The 21247-nt window shown below is 43.9% G+C and overlaps 2 protein-coding genes across 2 annotated transcripts; both read right to left on the reverse strand.

Annotated features, from left to right (window-relative positions):
- Positions 1-267: 267 nt before the first annotated feature.
- On the reverse strand, positions 268-3064 carry CALHM1 (calcium homeostasis modulator 1). The gene is made up of 2 exons (XM_074295493.1): positions 2412-3064; positions 268-741 (listed from the first exon to the last, which is right to left on the reverse strand). The coding sequence occupies exons 1-2, from the start codon at positions 2961-2963 to the stop codon at positions 268-270; spliced, it is 1026 nt and encodes a 341-aa protein (XP_074151594.1). The 5' UTR covers positions 2964-3064.
- A 10195-nt stretch (positions 3065-13259) lies between these two features.
- Positions 13260-20007, reverse strand: CALHM3 (calcium homeostasis modulator 3). The gene is made up of 3 exons (XM_074295495.1): positions 19101-20007; positions 15984-16239; positions 13260-15098 (listed from the first exon to the last, which is right to left on the reverse strand). The coding sequence occupies exons 1-3, from the start codon at positions 19385-19387 to the stop codon at positions 14598-14600; spliced, it is 1044 nt and encodes a 347-aa protein (XP_074151596.1). The 5' UTR covers positions 19388-20007; the 3' UTR covers positions 13260-14597.
- Positions 20008-21247: the final 1240 nt, after the last annotated feature.

Below are 21247 nucleotides of genomic sequence, written 5' to 3' on the forward strand. Positions count from 1 at the left end.
TCAGAAATTCCTCCTTTTTTGGAGGAGGGGACCTGGAGCATTCAGACCCCTAGCCGATAGGACTAATCACTTGCACTCTGGGAGCTTATTTTCCCCATCTGCAGGAATCCCCAGCAATGCTTTTCAATCTTTGCTGCCCTGATCTCAAGAGACCCACTGGCCTCTGGTGGGTAGCATGGGAGGCTGATGGACGTCTGCCCTATTTCATAAAGCCGGCACTGAGCCTGCAGACCTGTAGCTTATCTCTGGAGCCACGGCCTTGATCCCTCACACTTTGCTGAAGTAGGTGGCCACCTCCTTCCTCAGGACAGGGGCCGGCTCAGGCCTGGGATCCCCGCCAGCCCACCCGTTCCCCAGGAGCAGCTCCTCCTGGTCCAGCCGCAGCGGAGGCTTGCAGTCGTGCCAGCTTTTGAGCAGTTGGTTCATGGTGCCCTGGTCAGTAATGCCATGGAGCTTTCCTCGCTCCTCCTCGGTGCCCTCGGCAGGGGCCTTGGCCGGTCCTGGGTGGGAGTGACCCAGCGTCAGGTCTTGGTTCATGGCTTCGAAGAATTGTTGGATGCAAACCTTGGCGAAGGCCTTGGCATGCTCCGTGCAGGTCTCGTCGAAGAGCTTGCGCTCGATGTCGATGTAGTGGGACCAGTACTTGCTCTTGAGAAAAGCAGCCTGGGTGAAGCAGGGGCGGACTGCCCGCACGAGAAATGCCAGGAGGGTGGTCAGCAGCACAAAGGTCCAGCCCAGAGCCTGTGGGGACCCAAGGGGAGGAGTGAGTGGGGGCTCCTTCCTACCTGCAGGCCCCTGGCACTGCAGTGCCGGGCAGAGAAAGCAGACTTGCAATTTCTGCATCTGCAAAATGGGAATAAAACCAGCTTTTGCCCTTTACAGATGAGAAAGACTCAGGCATGCTAGGCTTGGAGTCAGGAAGACCAAAGTTCAAATCCACATTTTCTAGTTTTCTCAACTGCAAAGGAGAAATAATAATAGAACCTACCTCCCAGGATTGTTATGAGGATCAACTGAAATAAGATGTGTAAAGTCTTTGACAGTGCCTAGCCCATAATAGGTACCTAATAAATGCCTGTTCCCTTCCTTCCTTCTTATAGATAAAGAATCAGACTATATGAATATATTATTATTATTATTGTTATTTCACATTAATAGGATCTTCCCAAACCACCTTCCCTAACTAATCCAGGACTCAAAGTTCCCTCTCCTCCACTCTTAATGTCTCTACAGTATGGCTCATTAGAAATTTAAGCAGGCATTGTCCAAGATTGTTAGTGATCTTATACCTCTTTTTAGTCTCCCCAGCTAGACTTTAAGCTCCCAGAAAACTTAATATTCATACTTGTGTCTCTCATAACAGGGCTTCTTACTTTTTCCACTCGGGACCTCTTTTTGCCCTGGGAAATTTTTCTCAACACTGGGTATATAGGTTTAAAAATAGATTTACAAATCAAACATTTACTTATAATAAATTGTAAAGAAATTTATTTTAAGATAATTCTTTGGTATACATATAGTTTTACCATTTATTAAAGTTGAAATCAAATTTGCCTACTAATAAGATGGATGTAATTATTTTTATATAAAGTATTAAATCTTGGCAGAATATTTGAAACCTTTTATTGTCAATTTTTTTGCTACCCTCAATTCAGTGATGCAAGCGCATATCAGGTTGCAACCCACAGTTTAAGAAGCTTTGTCACTTATGTCCTACAATAGGGCTTAATATATCATTTTTGATTTGTGATCCTGTTATACCTTTCTAGAGAGAACCATCTTCATTTTCTAAATGGAAAAATTGTAGCTGCATCGGTGACTTGTCTAAAGGTATTTAAATGTTGGGGGACTCGATTCCATATAGGATCCATTAAGCTCTAAACTCTGGTTTTACAGAGTTTTTCCTTTACTCTTCTCCCCAAATACCATCTTACTCTACTCTAAGCAGAAATGAGATCTGATTTCCTTGAAGGGAAATATCGAAGGCTAAAATATATTAAATCCTACTGTTTCTATTCAAGAACCCACATCAGCTCCTAGTTCTCACTCAGACTTGCTGGGTTCTATGGGTTCTATTTGCCTGGGAAATGAATCCAAATGGCTCAGAACCATGTTCCGTCTTCCTCAGCCCTTCCTCCCCCTTTCCAGGTTCCCTAGTTTTAAAGGATGCAAATCTTTCAAAATCACAATAATCCTTCTTCGGACAGACTGGGACACCAGTGGGTGCTGTAGAGGCCCCACATTATATCCCAGGCCTGTTACTAGCCTAGCCGGGCAGGGTCCTGAATTGGCAGAAGGGGTTTCAGTGTCAGGCCATAGGGAAGGAAGGACAATGGATAAATTGTTTTCTTTGAGGAGCTGATGGCCCAGTGGAAGAAGCCGGGAAGTAAGGGGAACACCTGAGAGCTCACCTGGGAGATGCAGCGCAAATATCTGACGGCCACTTCTCGGGCAAGCAGCCAGTCCCCATCATAGATCTCCTGGCAGGGGATGCGAGCCAGCAGTCTGACCACCTCCTGCTGGGCCAGGCCGGGGACGTGGCTGGCGTTTCCCAGGGTGGCCACGGGCACGGCGGTACAGAAGGCACACAGGAAGCACTTGCCATCCAGCAGGGTGACAGCAACCCAGACCACAGGCGCAATCAGCGCCCGCTGGGCCATGGAACAGAACATGTAGCGGAGCACGGCGGGGTCCTTATGCCTCTGGCCGGTGGGCCGCTTCCATTCCTCAGCCAGCATGGAGATGTTATTGTTCATCACCAGTCCCAGGAGGAAGAGCACCAGGGGAGGGGCCAGAAGGATGCCCCCGCTGTAGGCCAGGTTGTACCCAGGCAGGCAGGGGCAGCTGAAGTCAAAAGCCGAGTACATCTGGGCACTGGCCAGAGCCATGATCCCACAGATGCCATTCATGAAGGACTCCTGGTTAGACTGCAAAAACTGAAATATCATCCGGAACTTATCCATCGCGCTTGCCTCCTCTAGGGAACCAGGGACCAGCTGCCTAGACTCAGGCCCCGGTCTTCCTACCTTCAGTCAGCCTCTGCACCCGCCCCTCGGGCCTGGCCCCCAGTTACCAGTGGCTGCCTGGGACAATGGTGGGTACATGCCCACCTCAGATTCTCCACCATAGGGCACCCCGGCCTCATGTTTCAGGGTCCTGGAGGTCCCAGGGTGGCGGCTGTCTCTCCTTCACTTCCCGTGCCTCCAGTTCTGCCCCCTGCCAACCCCCACCCTGGCTCTCCCTGAGCTGGTTTGCAAATCCCCAGGCAGCTGGGAGGCTCTCTCCCCACCCCTTCCAGGCCAGTCACTGCTGCAGCCCTCAGCAAACAGGGAAACCGCAAAGGGAGGGCCTGACCTTGTCTGTTTTGCTCGCAGAAAGGCCAGGTTCACTGAGGGAGGACGGACAGGAGTCCACGTTCAAGGAGAACTGAGTCTGGATGAAAAGCATGGGAGGGAACATTGTGTCAGTGTGGATGGGGGTGTGAACAGATACCCAGGAGACCCTGCCCAGGGTTGTTGATGTGCAAACCAGGCATTTTCTTCTTTTTTCTATTCCATGCTGAACATTGTGACACATTAAGTGTCACAAAGGGCTAGATGTTTAGGGAGACCATGTTAGTGCAAGACTGTCAGAGCCAGCTCACCCAGGACAGCCACTTGTTAACTTTTTCATTTTATTTTATATTTTTAAGCAATTGGGGTTAAGTGACTTGCCCAGGATCACACAGCCAGGAAGTGTTAAGTGTCAGAGGTCAGATTTGAACTTCCTGACTTCAGGGCTGGTGCTTTATCCACTGCACCACCTAGCTGCCCCAATTTGTTAAATTTTTAGTATGGGTGTTTATACTTGGTAAACCTGTAAATCAGGGGGTTCTCAAACTATGGCCCTCGGGCCAGATGCGGCCTGCTGAGGACCCCCGAGTTATGGCAAATGGGCAGAGTGGCCAGGGACAGTGTGAGTTTTTGTTTTTACTATAGTCCAGCCCTCCCACAGTCTGAGGGACAATGAACTGGCCCCTATTTAAAAAGTTTGAGGACCACTGCTGTAAATGTTACAAATTGGGATGATTGTTTTGTTCATCATCTAGTCTTAATAAAGTGATGGGGAAAATGTGAATAAAACAGATTAAACATTTACTATTACACCCTTAATCCAATCTTTCATCTCACAGATGGGGTAAGTGATAGCTGAAGAAGTAAAGTGACTTAGTCAAAAGGTTACAGAATCACCAAAGAGAAGAAGTCTCTTGATGGTGATGTTACTAACTCACAACTTCCTTTTAGGCTTTCAGAGTACATTCCTCACAACACTCATGGAGGGATAGGTATTCCAGATATCACTGTCCCCATCTAACAAGGGAGGAAACTGAGTTCCTAAATCTTTATGTGTTTTGCCCAGTTACACAAGCAGAAAGTATAGAAGTCAGGATTTGAACTCGGGTCTCCCTCTCCTAATTCCAAGGTCCAGGTCTGTCTTTCTATGGTACCACATTGTTTATCTTGATGATGCTGGTTGGTGATGATGGCTGTTGACCAAAGGTAATGTTGCTTCTCAAAAATGGTCCCAGATATTCATTTACCTGGTTTAGGAAGGAGGATGAAAATGGGAGAGGGAACTGCAAAAGTCTAAGAAATAGATTCCAGCAAGGATCGTCATATTTTTAAAAGAGACAGAGAGTAAAAAGTAATAGCTAACATTTTTATGGCCGCTTCCAAACTGTTTAACATGGATTATCTTGTTTGATACTCACACAAAAAAGATCCTGCTGGGTAGGTGCTGTTATTACTATACTTCGGTCACACAACTAGTGTCTGAGGAAGGATTTGAACTTGAGGTCTTCCTGACCAAGCTCATTATTCACAAGCAATGAGACTGATGGTGTGAGGCTGGGCTCGGAGAAAGAGGAAAAGAGTGACAGATCCACGTGACAAGAATTCACAAACCTGTGGCAAAAAATAGGGAAAAAAAAAATTTTTTTTCACTAAGAATTCCCTTAGTGGACAAAAACCCCTAATTTGATTAGGAGGTTTTGTGTAGAGCTTAGTTGATGGTACTTTGTGGCAGACCCTGGCCTAGGGCTAGGGACTGTTTGAGTAGAAATCTTCGATTTCAATAGAGAAATTTTCAATTGAATGAGAAGTCCCAGACTAATTATCAACTCAAAAGAGAGTGTATTCCGCAGTGATATCGATGGAGGTGTGCCCGTCTAGTTCTGGATAACAGAAGGAAGCTACTACTCCGGATTCCCTTGGGCAGGTCTTTTACTGTGGTGAGTTCGAGTAGATTCTCTCCTTCCGGGAGTTTCAGAGAGTTTCGGAGTCCCCCTCTCAGTTTCAGGGTTCTCATGTCAAGACTGCCCTCTTGTCTTTCCAAAGTATGTGACTAGGTGTGCACTGGGTATGTGTATTTTTGTATGCATCTCCTAGTACCTCTCAGAATTCTCTCCCCCATCTTTTAGCTGTTCCAAATAAAACCACAAGAACAACACCCAGAAATCCGGCTTGGGAGGAAAGCTCTGTGGACAGTGCCCGGAAGGGTTCCCGAAAGGTTGGGAGAGCTTCTGTGGGGTTCCCTTTGAAGCCTGGGAAGCTCCTGGGAAAGTGGGCAAGCCTTGGCCCCACCCTGGCTGGCCCAGCCCTCTCCCAGTCTTGTCCTGAGGGCCCTTTTTCTATGTGGGAGTTTAGGTGGTTGTGGGTGTGTCTCTGTATGTGTGGGACATAATACTTTGCACACTTCATTGGGCTACATAAATGCAAGGTACTATTATTGTAATCTCTGTGAGTCTGGGTGCCATGTAGCTGCATGTCTGTGTAAGGGGGGGGGGAATCATTGAACTGGGATTTGGGAACACCTGGTTCCTAATCCTGCAGAGGAAAAGTTGGGATTTGTGTTGGGACACGCATTTATTAAAGACCTGAGGTACCCTATTATCAATGAGATCACAGATCCATTATATGCAAAGACTTTGGGACGTTCCCTCCCCGCCTTTGTGCATTCCCATTAATCTCAGTTTGCTGTTGTTTAGTTGTAGTAGGCTCTTTGTGCCCCATTTTTCTTGGCAAAAATTCTGAAGTGGTTTTCCATTTCCTCTCCAGCTCATTTTACAGATGGGGAAACTGAGTCTAACAGGGTTAGGTGACCTGATCAGGGTCATACAACTAGGTCAGATTTGAACTCAGGGAGATGGGTTTTCTTGACTCCAGGCCTGACACTCCAGCCTCTGTGCCACTCAATTGCTTTAACGGAAGGGATTAACTCTAATAACATCGGCCCCAATCCCCCTTGGTTTAACTTTGGATAAGGCTGGTGTACTAAGTAGGGGCTTAGTACATACGTGATGAATTGAATCAAAGGGGGCAGCAAATATCCTCCTGGCTACTCTGAAACTGTTTGCTCGTGTTTTGTAAATTATTTAATTTCTAGGTCTCTCTAACCAGCCAGTGAACTCCAAGACAAAACTGGATCCTGTCCCTCTGTCTCCCCAACCACGAGGCTCATCTTGGGATTCAGAGATCCACATTACTTACTTAGTGTTTCGGGAGGGGAAGGAAAAGACTGTCGCCCGCAAGTCAGCCCCTCTGCCTGACAGAATGCCCTAAAGCATCTCAAAGGGATGACTGCCTATCAAGTACTTCTGAAACACTCCCCACTTAGTGATACTCACCTGCCTCCCTGAGGCACTGAGAGAAACAGCTGCTTTCACTTACCCCTTTCAGGGCTGATGGTCCATCCAGTCCCAAAGGAGTTAAAAGCCCAAGACTAGAATGTAAAGCATTATGCAAAGGAGGAAGAGAGGAAGAGTAGGTATGTGCCTAGTTCTGTTGGCCTTTTAGGAAAATGTGCCATTTGCTTAGCAGAGAAAGGCGGCCCGGTGGGCATTTTGGCCTATTTGGGCAGCTCTGTGTTTGGAACATCCAGCAGGTTCTATACCTGAAAGAGAGAGGTCTGAGATTTTCATAGAAACTAAACTAGCCAATGTCATCTAGGACTATATACTCCCCCTCCCCCCCCTTAATAGTATTTTAGATTTTCTAATTACATGTAAAGATAGTTTGCAACATTTACTTTGATAATCTGATGTACAATCATGTTAAATAGATTTCCACATCAATTATATTGTAAAAGAAGAATCACAACAGAAGGGAAAAATTATGAGAAAGAAAAAAGCAAGACAAAAAAAGTGAAATTAGTACACTATGATCAGCATTCAGACACTTTAATTCTTTCTTTGGGTGTGGTTAACCTTTCTATCATGAGTTTTTTGGAATTGTCTTAAATCATTGTATTGCTGAGAAGATCAAAATCTATCAAAGTTAATCATCATACAATGTTGCTGTTACTGTGCTCCTGGCTCTGCTCACTTCACTCAGCATCAGTTCATTGTAAGTCTTTCCAGGTTTTTCTGAAATCTATCTACTCATCATTTCTTATGGAATAATAATATTCCATTTCATTCATATACTTCAATTTGTTCAGCCATTCCACAATTGATGGGCATCCTCTTGATTTCCAATTCTTTGTCACCACAAAGAGAGCTGCTATACACATTTTTGTATCTGCAGGTCCTTTTCCACTTTTTAAGATTTCTTGGGGATACAGATGTGTGGTACGGAAATGGTGAGGGGTCACCATTTAATAAAAAAGTTGGAGAGATCTCTAGAGTAAAGCAAAGTTCATAGTACATTCTCGAGAGAAGGGCGTCACACCCTTCGAGCAGACAATGGAAGAGAGGAAGCACCTCCTGTGGGCAGGACAGCCCCTTTAATCCCTAACGCAAAACACCCCCTCCCACCACTGACCCTCATCCTCATTGGCTGAGAGTCTTACATTCTAAACTCGAGATCTGCCCATGAAATTGAACTTGACCAATAAGTACATAGTTGCCCATATTTGGCTGAAATAGGGAGATGATATCATGGGAGGGGAACGCAATTATGCCCTTGACTCGATCTATGTTCACAGTCCTTCAGGCCTACTCAAACTCTGAAGTAGATGAAGCCTTACTCGATTTTCACAACTGTCTTAACAGATCTCACCTCATCTCATTCACAGAACTCATCTAGGGAATACATATATAATAGAAGTCTGATGTCTAGAATGAAGGTGGTGGTAAGTAAGACTCTGGAACCCTGGTCAGATCACACCTGCGTTTTGTTCCAGGGGCCACATTTTAGCAGTCACATTGACAAGCTGGAATGTATCCAAAGGAGTGTGATCAGGATATTGGAGGGATGAAAAACCAGTGCAATATGAGATCTAGATGAAGGTAAAGGGTCATTTAGCTCAAAGAAGAAAAGATTGGAGGGGAGAGGGTCATAAATCCTAAGATCTAGTGGAAGCTAGAAAGGACCTTAGAAAACATTTAATTTAATACCCTCATTTTATAGACAAGGGAGATGAAGCCCAGAATGGCTATTACATAATCAGGGTGATGTAAAGCAGCTAAGGTTCTCTGACTCCAAATAGGATAATTTTATGTTATTGCAAGATGTTATTTTCTCTAGTCTCAAATATTGAAGGAATTGTTATATAGATCAGAAATTAGATCTATTCTTTGTGGCTTTAGAGGGCAGAACTAAGAACATCAGGGAAAAACAATAGGTGAATCAGGTTTTGTTTCAACATAAGGAAATCGCTTCCTAACATTTAAAATGGCATAGATGTTTTATTAGGGAGTTCTCCATCACTAAGGACATTCAATTGGGAGGTGTTTGGTCATCTATCTATGTGATGGAAACTAGAATGCACAGTGAATATAGCTCTGGCCATAGACTTGGGACAAACTGAGTTCAAATCTATCCTCAGTTACTTATTAGGATTGTAAAACACTTTAACAACATTATGCAACCCTGGGAAAATTATTTAATCCATCATTTTCTTCAAATACAATAAATTAATAGTAAATTAAAATAGGGATAATAATAGCACCTACCTCTCAGGATTGTTTTAAGGATAAAATTATATATATAAAGCATTTTTCAAACTATAAAGTACTATGCAAATTCTATTATTATTTGTTATTATCATTATAGTAGATGGAATCTATGTACTGTATGGAAAATTTGACTAACTTCTCAAATACCTTTGAATGAGATGAGATCTTTCAAGACAGTTGTGAAAATCGAGTAAGGCTTCATCTACTTCAGAGTTCGAGTAGGCCTGAAGGACTCTGAAGGGCATTGCCTTCCCCTCCTATGACATCTCCCTATTTCATCCAAATATGGGCAACTATGTACTTATTGGTCAAGTTCAATTTCATGGGTAGATCTCGTGTTTAGAATGTAAGACTCTCAGCCAATGAGGATGAGGGTCAGTGGTGGGAGGGGGCGTTTTGCGTTAGGGATTAAAGGTGCTGTCCTGCCCACAGGAGGCGCTTCCTCTCTTCGATAGTCTACTCGAAGAGTGGGACGCCCTTCTCGCGAGAATGTACAATAAACTTTGCTTTTCTCTAGAGCTCTCTCCAGTTTTTTTATTAAATGGTGACCCTTCACCATTTCCGTACCACACACCTTCCAAATCTGAGATCTGATTCCATTAAAATCAAGCTCTGGGCTTCACCCTATGGTCTGGGGTAATGGGGCTTGATTTAAATAGAAATCAGTCTTTGGGAGAAGATGAGAATTAGAATTGTAATGGTTTTCATCTTCCTGTCACCCAAATCTGGAACTATGAAGAAACTTGGAAAATAAGGTCTAGAAATGCTTTTAATGGACTAGGAAGATTTGAAGACAAGAGCTAAATTTTAGCACTTAGAAAGACTGGGTTGACAGCTTTCCCTTCCTCCCCAGCATGATTCTTCATGGGTCTTTTGCTCAGAGGGCAAAGTCCCTAAATCTATGAACCTCTGCTTCACTTCAATTACTGAACAGCAGCTCAGTATATAGGGTTCAGAACTGGAGTTATGATTTCATTGGCATAAGAAACTTCCAGAGGAGGATGTCTCCTTATCTAACACAACTGTCACCTTCTCTGAAATGTATAGCCTTAGAGAGTTTGACTGGACAACTGGAAAGTCAATTGACTTGCCTGGGGTCACCCACATTATGGATGATGGTGAGATTCTTTCAAGGACATTGCCATGCTGAAGAGAATTTTTTTTTTTAAAGTAAAGCTTTTTATTTTCAAACTATATACTTGGATAATTTTCGACATTCACCTCTACAAAACCCTGTGTTCTAATTTTTCCCCTCTCTTCCCCTACCCCCTTACCTAGTCAGCAAGTGATCTAATATATGTTAAACATGTGCAATTCCGAAGAGAAATATTTTCACTTGATCTCAAAGCTAGTTTTCTAAGAATTCCATTTTATGAAGAGGAAAACATCCAAACTTGTTCATCTCTTGATTCAGTTCTGTGATCCCTCCAGCAAAGGCCTGAGCCTGACTGAGTTATTTGGGACCGTTTGGGATGTGATCATTCAGTTGTTAAGGCACAGAGATTATAACATTCTCATCTTCCTTTAAGATTCATCAGAAATTTGTCATTCTAAGATTTAGCTTGTAAAAAAAAAAATGCTATAGCTTTCTGTGAACCATTAAATTACATGCATACATACCTAGATACATAAATGTGTATATATTCTCTACATCTTTCAGTTTAATCATGAAATAGTAAATATATACTTCATCACTGAATATCTTTTTAATAATTTTATTTACTTTACTCTGAACTTAAGGAAAAAAGCAATCATTCCATAATATAGGAGAATAGGAAAAAAGAAGATTGTACATGAAACTGCAAATCTATTATCCTCTTAAATAAAAAATAAAGTTATCATATAGCTTTCTTTTTTTCTTCCTTCCCACCCTTGCTCTAGAGATGGCTATAAGATATATAAATATGTATATATACATATACATGTGTATGTGTGTGTGAAACCATTAATTAAATGAAAGAGAAATCCCTATAATTTTATGGTTGTAGGAGGATGGCACAGTTGTATCAGACTTTAACAAGCAGCTTGTCAGTTGTTAAGTGAACCAGGAATTGTAGAATAATCCAGTGAGCTCTGTCTGCCCTGAGCAGGGATCCCAAATTGGCAGGAATGTTGGTAGTGGTGATAACTTCAAGAGATGCCATCCTGACTTTGTCCTACAATCAAGGTCAAGGGGGATGTCAGATCCCAGAAGTCAAATTGTGAGGAGCCAAAGATTCTGCCAGACACTTTAGTTAGCTTAGGCTAGATTACGGAATTGGTTGCCATTCAGGAATCATTATAATAGCATAGTACCCTTGAAAGACCCCTGTCTGCAACCAGAGGATCTGGATTCAAATCCTAGCTTTGAAGCTCACTACCTTTGTGACCTTATAAAAATCAATTAACCTCCTTAGATCTGTTTCTCCATCGGTAATCCCTCTAAGATCCTCTTCAATTTATATTGCATATGTCTTTTTTGAACATAACTTTTTGTATGTTTTTTCCCCATTAGATTATGAATTCCTTGAGAACATGGGCTATTTTTACCTTTTTTTTAAATCTCCAGGCTTAGTTTATGTTGTTGTTGAGTCATTTTCAGTAGTGTCCTACTCTTTGTGACCCCATTTGGGGTCTTCTTGGCAGAGATACCAGAATGGTTTGCCATTTCCTTCTCTAGCTCATTTTACAGATGAGGAAACTGAGGCACACAGGGTGAAGTGATTTGTCCAGGATCAAACAACTAGTAAGTGTCTTAGGTTTTGATTTGACTTCAGGTCTTCCTGATTTCAGGTCAGGAACTCTATCCACTCTGTCATCTACCTATCTGTTAGTAATATATATTGAATCCTTCTTGACTCTGAATTTACCCAGTCATTTCCTACCTCCACCCTGTTGTTTATCCCATTCCCTGGAATGTGCCTTTCTTATCTCTAACTACTGAAATGCTTGCCAATCCTTTCAAACTTTAATATAACCAGAGTCCATAGTTTCTGAACTTTGTAGGTGAATTGGGTGACAAAGATGAATAATTCTCACTTTTGAATGATAGGGAATAATTTGGTTGTATGTGAGTTTTTTTTTTTTGTTTGTTTGTTTTCATTATTCCACAGTCTAATTTGATGAGGAAATGCAAATACCCAGTTAACTAAATAAATGGTCTAGTGGGTGAAGGAAAAAAAAAAAAAAGAATTTGATTAGCCATTTGGAATCATACATAGAGAAGAATGATGGGGACTTCTCAAATCCAAATTTGGAATCACAACATTCAAACAACTATGTACAAATAAATATAGCAGAAATTAAAGATAATCTTAAAGGATTATCCAGTAGTATCTGTAAAATGGGAATACTAACTAAATGCCATCTCTATTTGTCTCACAACGTCTGGAGGTCATAGAAGAAAGTACTTTGAAAATTTTAAAATACTACATAATTGTGAGTTATTATTATTATTATCATCATTATTATTCCCAAAATGTGGTATAATGGGAAAAAAAAAAAGAAAAACATGGAATCTGAAATTAGAGAAATTAGGGTTGAATTCCAGCTCTGCCATTTGGCTTTTGTGTGATTATGGCCAAGATACTTATCCTCTGTGGACATCAGTTTCCTCATCCATAAAATGAGGGAGCTGGGTCATCAGATGATCTCTGAGCTCCCTTCTAGCCCTAATCTGTGATCCTAAAATCCTAAAAAATCTTCAGTTTGAATCCCATATCTACTTCTCCCTGTCAATTAACTTTTCTGCATTCGAAATAGATTATTTCTACAGTTTCTACACCACTAAGTCAAAGGATTGTAACTCCATCATACCATGATTCCATTCTGAGGCTTCCTTCCTGTACCGGCTCTCTGACTTTGCTTAAATTCCATGGAGGCCCAATGACCCTGTGAACAACCGCAGTCTCTGGCAGGAGAACTGTGACTGCCTTTGTCAGTCAAGGGAAAGGACCCCTGACTGGAAAGTGCAGGAGTAGTTTTGGGCTTGGGACTACAAGTCCCAGTGGGGACTACCAGTGGGGACAGGCTGTACGTGAGAACCCATGGCAATTCAATTCAAAGCACTTATTAGCACTCACTGGGCACTACACTAAGCTCTGGTGGGAGTCCCTGTCCTGGAGATGATTGCATTTTCTCTCTCTAATATGTTGAATCTAATATGTTAGGGGAAGGTAGAGATCAGGAAAAGCCATTCAGAGAAGGTGGTCTCTCAAACTGACCCTTAAAGGAGGATACACATTACTTGTATGGTCTTGGATAAGCTATTTCACTCCTTGGGACCTTAGGTGCTTTATCAATAAAAGGATAGGGCTGAGCTAGATGGTCTCTAGATTCTTTTTTTTTTTTTTTTTTTTTTAATTTTTTTTTTTTAATTTTTTTATTTTATTTTATAATTATAACATTTTTTGACAGTACATATGCATGGGTAATTTTTTACAACATTATCCCTTGCACTTACTTCTATTCAGATTTTTTTCCCTTCCTCCCCCAACCCCCTCCCCCTGATGGCAAGCAGTCTTATATATGTTAAATATATTACAGTATAATTTAGATACAATATATGTGTGTAGAACCGAATTTTTTTGTTGCACAGGAAGAATTGGATTCAGAAGGTAAAAATAACAGTTTACATTCATTTCCCAGTGTTCCTTTTCTGGATGTAGCTGGTTCTGTCCATCATTAATCAATTGGAATTGGATTAGCTGGTCTCTAGATTCTCTTCTGATTCTAGATCTATGTTCCTCTGAGAGACGGAGAGGGGATGCATGCTAGCCATTCAAGATGGCTTATGTGAAGGCTTTTGCAGGGGGGGAAGTGAGCTCACAGAATAGTGAATAGTGCATTTTGGTCAGAATGTAGAGGGGAAAAATGAAATGATGTTGGAAAGGTAGAACCAGTGCTTGGAGGGCTTTAAATGCCAGGCCAAGGAGTTTATAGTTTATTCTAGAAGTGATGTGAAGTCACTGAAAATTTTTACTGGGACTTATATGATGAGTTCAGTGAAAGTAGAACTAGGGGAGAGGAATACAAAAAGCAGGGCTTAGCTCAACATCCTTCATATCTACTGAGGACCTGACTGAAATTAAAGGAAACAAACACCCTTAGAGCACATCAAGAACTATCTAGAACTTACAGAGAGCCAGGAACACCCTTAGAGCACATCAAGAACTATCTAGAACTTACAGAGAGCCAGGAACACCCTTAGAGCACATCAAGAACTATCTAGAACTTACAGAGAGCCAGGAACACCCTTAGAGCACATCAAGAACTATCTAGAACTTACAGAGAGCCAGGAACACCCTTAGAGCACATCAAGAACTATCTAGAACTTACAGAGAGCCAGGAACACCCTTAGAGCACATCAAGAACTATCTGGAACCTAGAGAGCCAGGAACACCCTTAGAGCACATCAAGAACTACACAGAACCTATAAAAAACTCCCACCTGTGGAGAAAGCCTAGAAAGAATGAGTCTCACTGTTTGGGGAGGCAGGGGCCCAGGCTCCGGAACCTGCGGTTTCTTGATGTGTACAAGGTTTATCTTTACTGGTTCTCTGACTGATCTCCAGTTGGGAAGGTGTGAATGCGGAGGCCCAAGACCCCTTGCGCCATTTCCCTTCCCGCTGCTCCCCGTGGGTGACAGTCAGTGGCCCCGCACAGAAGGCGGCCCCTCCTCCTCCTTACACATCTGTGTGCTGGGGGGCGGCTGAAGGACAGGAGGCCCCTCGGTGGCTGAGGCCGCCCCCTCCCTCCCCCGGGGGAGGCTGCAGGGCCCGCGTGACGTCCAGCGGGGGCTTGCTCCTGTACCACGTGGTCAGCAGCCGGTTCACCTGCTTCTGGTTGGCTACGCCGTGCAGGAGGTCTTTCCCACCCCCCTCCTCGAGGGCCGGGCCTTTGGCCTCTGACCCGCTGTCTCCGGGAAGGACCGCCCCCTGGCGGGGGGAGGCCAGCCCTCGAGCCTTCATCTCGCTTCGCATGCTATGGAAGAAGTGTAAGACGCACTTCTGGGCAAAGTCTCGCGCGTGCTCGCAGCACGTCTCGTCGAACAGCTTCTGCTCCAGGTCCACGTAGTTGCTCCAGTAGCGCCGCTGGGCCAGCAGGCTCTGGTCGAAGCACGGCTGGAGGGAGCGGGCCAGCAGCGCCACCACGATCAGCGTCAGCATGATGCTCCAGCCGAGGGCCTGGGACCCGAAGGAGGGGGCGGGGCCGTGAGCACCTGGCCGGCCTCTGCCCGCCAGCCCGCCTTCCTCCCCGCACCGACGCCCCCCGCCTTCCCTCTCAGCCTCCCACACTACCGCTGAGTCTCCCACCCATTGCTCTGTCTGTCATCCACTCCCCCAGCCTCCTTTTGCCTCTTCTGTAAAATGGGTGTATTCCTGCCATATTTGCCAATGGCTCTGAGCTGTTGTGGGGGACCAATGAAATAATGCCTATGGATGACTGTAAAGAGTAACTGACACGGAAGGACTTAGAGGCCTTTGATTCAGCCCCCCCCTCCCGTTTTATAAAGGAGGCTAAGCCCGAGGGGAAGGGACTTAACTCGCCAGTTCCCCGGTCCCGACTCCGGACTCTCATTCTGCTCAGGACGTACCTATCCGTAAAATGGGTCCCTACTGTAGGTTCTCCTGGCTAAGACGCCGCAGCGGCTCGCCGTTTCTTTCTCCAGCCCGGTTTATAGGTGAGGGACCTGAGTTAAGTCATGTGCCCGGGAGCATACAGCTGAAGAGTGTCCGCCTCCAGGCCGGAGACGGTCTCTCTCCCAGATCTAATTACACAGCTCATCAAGTACGGAGGATGCTTCTGATCCGCATGTAAAGATGGACACTTGGGGTTTGTCGCCCCCGGAAGGGCAGGGTCTTACTGAGCCATTTAAGCATCTCAGCACGCTCCCCTTCATGGCGGCTCCCGGGCTAGTTCCGGGGTCGCTCTCTGACTCCTGAAGGGGCTGAGTCTGTCCCTGACCTCCAGCAACGAGATCTAAGCCAAGCCGCCAGACGCGGGACCGCCGGGAGGGCGGGGCGGCTCCCTCAGCCGGGGCCGCCGGGAGGGCGGAGCGGCTCCCTCACCTGGGACAGGCAGCGCAGGTACCGGGACACGGCCTTGCGCGCGGGGCTGTCTCTCACCAGCGCGTCGTCCTTGCAGGGTACCTTGGTGAGGAACAGCCTCGCGTCGCTCGCGGTCATGTTGGCGAGGTCTGCGAACTTGTTAGGGTCCACCCAACCGCTGAAGGCGCAGATGAAGCACTTTCCGTCCAGGAGGGCGAGGAGGACCCAGACCGCGGGGGCCGCCAGGGCCCGCTGCAGGACAGAAGAACACAAGTACCTGCGGAGGGGGCAGAAGAGATCAGCGAGACAGCCGGGCCCTGGGAACCCCAGGGGTCAGAGCGAGCTCCAGAAGCTCTCAGAGGCCTCGGAGTCCCGCTCCTTTTCACAAGGAAACTGAGGCACAGAGAGGCCAAATGACTTCTTCTGGATCACACAGTCAACAAGTGTTAGAGGTGAAATGTGAACCCAGATCTCCCCATGTCAAGTCCAGCTGCTGTGCAAGCAGAGGTGGCTTGGTGTGTGTGGTGGCGTTTCTCCATCCCCGTCCCAAACTCCCAGCACCCAATGAAGAAGTCCCGCGTCAGATTACAAAGTGAGACCCAGAGAATCCTGGGAGTTTCTAAAACCCTTTCAGGGGGACTATAAATTCAAAACTAGTTTTTATTTCTAATTAATAATTATTCTATTATAATAATTTATTTAATTTATAATTTCTAATAATTTCTAATAATTCATATTTCTAACATGGTCAATATCTGTAAATATAATCCACATAAACACTCTATGTCCCAGATCCTTAATAATTTTTAATAGCCTGAGATACAGATACTGAGAACAAAGATCCGGGCACATTGAGGGAGACTGGAAGCCCTTAGGTCCTAGGTGATGCAGTAGGCCGCGGGCCAGATGCAGCCGCCGAGAACGTTTATGCGCCAGGTTATGACCCATGGGCTGAGGGGCGGAGACAGTGTGAGCTTTGTTTTTACTACAGTCCGCCCCACCACTGTCTGAGGGACAGTGGCCTGGCCCCTATTTAAAAAGTCTGAGACCGCTGGTTGCACCTGGAGTTAAAATTCAAATTCAGCTTCAGCTACTTACCAGCTGTGTGGCCTTGGGGAAGCCAAACTGTCTGCCTCCGTTTCTCATCTAAATGAGAAATGAGCTGGAGAAGGAAATGACAAACCATGCCAGGCTCTTTGCCAAGAAGACCCCAAATGGAGTCACCCACCCTAGCCCGCCTTCCAGGGTTAAGTGAGACAAAAGACATCCCACTAAAGTTCCCTGGAATTCTTCATCTAGGTATCGCCTACTATTTTTTACTTCCAGGTTTCTCCCTTTACTTCTGGGCTCCTTTTTAGGCTTTTCCAATCCCAGCCTCTGGAGCCTCTGACCCACCGTCCCGGTTGCTGCCCAGACTTCTCACTTTGCATGGCATCAAATATCCTGCTCTTTGCCAAGGTGACTCCAACAGGAACAGTAGCAGTAAGAGTTAAGCACTTATTTAAGTTGCCTCAGTTTCAGGAACTGTACTAGATACTTTAGAATATGTAGAAAGGCATCAGTCTCTATCCTTAGCTTATATTCTGATGCAGGAGACAACATGTAAATAATTATGTACATGGGAGATTTTGCAGAGTAGAGAACAAGAATCTCAGAAGGACACCGATGGCGGGAGGAACCAGCCCAAGACTCCTGCAAAAGGCGGGATTTGAACTGGGTCTTGAAGGAAGCTGGGTCACCTTCATAGCGAGATGAAGTCTCAGTGATGACAGAATAAGGAAGACTTCTATTTATATCATCCTCATCATCCTAAGTCAAATGCATGATCACTACACAGACAGAAAGTACTTTCCTTACTACAGGCTAGTGAGATAAGGTGTGTAAGGATGACTTCTGTTTTATAGATAAACTAACGTGTAGGGTGAAATGATTAGCTTGAGGTCTCACATAAGGAACAATTCTGGAACCAAACCTCACTAATGATTGAGGTCTGTGGCTCAGACACAAATGGGAGCTTTCCAAATGTCTGCCATTTGTTTCTAAAGCCCTCCCGAGTACACCCAACATTCATGCAGCAAATATGTATATGGGAGCATGAAATCCCTCAGCTTAACAGCACGGATTACCCAGCGTATGTTTTGGTGCTTGTAACAACACTCGGTATGTATGTTACACATAAATAAATAATATATAATACAGAGTATTCTTCCTCATTCTAAAGAGTTTGCAGAATGAAAATGTTCTGTAGACAAAGGCAGTGTATAAAACATTCATGACCATAAAAATAGCAAATACGAATACAAAAACTGGAAGGATTTATATCAAGGATGATTTGACTTGACAAAATGATTCCACGTTTAAAAAAGAAAAGCAGAAACATATATATCCCTACTGTATTTAAAAAAAAAAAAAAAAAGGCAACAAAATCTGCTAAATTCCCAGAAAGATGTTATGGTCAAAGAGATTGAAAAGGGTCACACTATGTGGGACATTGTGTGTGTGTGTATGATGTATTTATAGATATAAAATACTCTTTAGCAATTCTAATAATTTGGAGTTCATGGTTTTCTTCTTTGTTATGTTTATTTAGTTGCTTTTCATTTAAATTCTTACTATTTATGATGAAAATTTATAAAATAATTTATGCACAGTATATATAGCATACACAATGTGTATCATACTAATGAATAATATAACACTTTCTAATCAATTGATTCCAATTAACCTGTGAACATTTATTAAGCATCTGTCTTAGGCACTGTGATGGATATGAAGATAGATAAACAACAATTTTTTAAAATCCTTTTTAAAACAGGATCTTTCATTCTATCTATTAAATTCTATCTAGCCCCATAGCATGTGTAAATATTTTAAAATGTTTCCTATTGTTCTTCTCATTGTGCACATATAGCACCATAATATAACCAAGAAAGAAGAAGAGAGGGGAAGAAGGGAAAAAAGGGAGGAATCAAGAAGGAGGAGAGAAAGTAGGATACAACTGGAAGAAAAGGGAGATGAGAGAAGTGGATGAGGAAGGGCCAATGAAGGACAGAAAAGGAGAATGGAAAAGAAAGAAAGGGCTGGAAGATGGAAGGAAGAACAGTAGGGAAGAAGGAAGGGGGAAGGAAGGGGACCTACTTGACAATGCCTGGATCCTTTTTCCGTCTTCCTGTGGGTCTCCTCCATTCCTCCATCAGTACTACAGACTGCCTGTTGGCAATGAGACCACATAGGAAAAGGGCCAGGGGTGGCGTGAACAAGAGACCCAGGCCATAGAGAGCATTGTACTGGGGCAGGCAGGGACAGTTGAAGTCAAAGGAGCTGTAGATCTTCACAGTAGCCACAGCCAGGATAAGGCAGATCCCATTCATGACAGACTCTGAGCTGGACTGGAAGTACTGGAAAATCATTCGGAATTTATCCATGGCTCCAAGAGCTGCTTAGTCTCTGGGCCCTCTGAGAATGAAGGGTCTGCCTTCTCTTGGGCTCTATCCAATCCAGTAGCCTGAAGTTCCCAGGCCACGCTCTTGGGTAGGGGGTCTGTCCCCAGGGGGTTTGAGTCTGTAGTGAGGTCCCCCTCTTCTCCCCAGCAGCCTCTTCCAAGTAGCTTCCTTGGCTGGTAGGTTTGGCCCCTCCCCTTCTCCTCTGCTTTACACTCGGCTCCAAGTGTTTTCTTGGTCTGAGGCTGGAATAAAGAAGTTTTTCTTTTCTCCTGGCAGTAATGGAGATAAAAAATGACCTAATGATTCACTGTCTCTCCAGAGCCAGGTCTATTCAAATAACCTGGTTCCTGACCATGTCCCTCCCTGGGGCCCAGGGAAGGGGTGAGGTAGGTAGGAGAAAGAGGAAGGGCTGGTTTCTTTAAAGAAGCAGTGTAGGTAACACTCAAGTTGCTTCCTACCACCACACACCAAGACTGACTCCAAATAGATACATAACTTAGATCTAAATTATGATATCATAAACAAATTAGAAGAGCAAAGAAGAAATTATTGATGAGAGTTCTTGACCAAACAGGGAATAGAGATAATCCCAGAAGATAAGATGAACAATTTTGATTTAATAAAATTAAAAAGGTATAACACAAACAAAACCAATGTAACTAAAATTAGAAGGGAAATAGGTAACTAGGGGGAAAAAACTCCAAAACCTTTGCCATAACTTTCTCTAAAATTTTCATTTCTAAGACATAGATTGGACCACTTCTTAACTCCACCAACAGCACAGTGATGTGCCTGATGTCCCTAGCTCCTCCAGTGACTTTCAATTTTCCTTTTTCATCATCTTTGTCAATCCACAGGGTGGAAGGTGGAAGCTTAGAGAGGTTTTAATTTGAATTTCTTCTATTCTCCTTCCAGCTTTCTAATGTGTTCTCTGTCAATTTTGCTTATAAATTTTTTGTCACTCTTTTCCACTTTAAACTAGCATTACCTTTGGCTATCATGTTTCTCAGCTTGGCAAGGAGATTAAAGGTTTGATAACTAATGCAGTTTGGAGTCCCTTTTGTCCTCCTCTTTGTGGCAACTGTTTTGCAAAATTTAAACTTCTCTAAGAAATGTTGTTCAGTATCAGCAGGGAGAGGGACAAAGCTGGCAAACTCTATCCTGCATTTCTGCCACCATGGCAACGTTCCCTATCCCCCTTACACTTTCATATTGAAGGTGTCCATATGGATATAGTTCTTTTCCTCTGGTCATGAATCAATTCATTGGTTACTGAGAAAACCCTAAATGGGGTCACGAAGAACCAAACATAATTAAACAATAACAACAACAAAATGGAATATCATATAGAGTGGCAAAACCTGGAATCTGAAGGAGATAGGAAAAAAAGATAGGTGCATTTACTAAGCATCTACTATGTGCTTAGCACTGTGCTAAGTGCTTTACGAATATCTCATTTGATCCTCATGACAACCCAGGGAGGTAGGCACTATTCTTCCTATTTTTACAGATGAGAAAACTGAGATAGAGGTTAAATAATTTACCAGGGTCACATAACTAGTTGCAAGAGTTTGAGACCAGATTTGAACTCCAGAATTCCTGCTTCCAAGTCTAGCATGCTGTCTGCTGTACCACCCAGCTGCCTCTGGATATGGAATGAATCTGTGAGTTCATTGATATAGAAAACTCCAAAGCGAGGGAACGCTCCTTCCCAGGACAAGTGAGCATCTTTTCTTCAACTTCAGAGTCTTATAGCGTTGTTCAGAGTCCTGAGCATGGAATATTCCAGTGGGAAAGGACCTTAGAGACTACTAGGTCCAGAGGTTCTTAATGATGAACCCC

This window comes from Sminthopsis crassicaudata, chromosome 2 (assembly GCF_048593235.1).
Source record: "Sminthopsis crassicaudata isolate SCR6 chromosome 2, ASM4859323v1, whole genome shotgun sequence".
Classification (NCBI taxonomy): domain Eukaryota; kingdom Metazoa; phylum Chordata; class Mammalia; order Dasyuromorphia; family Dasyuridae; genus Sminthopsis; species Sminthopsis crassicaudata.

What these genes read in the sequence shown, in the direction of transcription:
- CALHM3 (XM_074295495.1), bottom strand. Translation starts at nt 19,387, where the DNA reads ATGGATAAATTCCGAATGATTTTCCAGTACTTCCAGTCCAGCTCAGAG. An exon ending in AAGGATCCAGGCATTGTCAA is followed by an intron (nt 16,240 to 19,100) that starts GTAGGTCCCCTT and finishes CCCCCTCCGCAG; the next exon opens with GTACTTGTGTTCTTCTGTCC. An exon ending in ACCTGCGCTGCCTGTCCCAG is followed by an intron (nt 15,099 to 15,983) that starts GTGAGGGAGCCG and finishes TTCGGGTCCCAG; the next exon opens with GCCCTCGGCTGGAGCATCAT.
- CALHM1 (XM_074295493.1), bottom strand. Translation starts at nt 2,963, where the DNA reads ATGGATAAGTTCCGGATGATATTTCAGTTTTTGCAGTCTAACCAGGAG. An exon ending in ATTTGCGCTGCATCTCCCAG is followed by an intron (nt 742 to 2,411) that starts GTGAGCTCTCAG and finishes GGGTCCCCACAG; the next exon opens with GCTCTGGGCTGGACCTTTGT.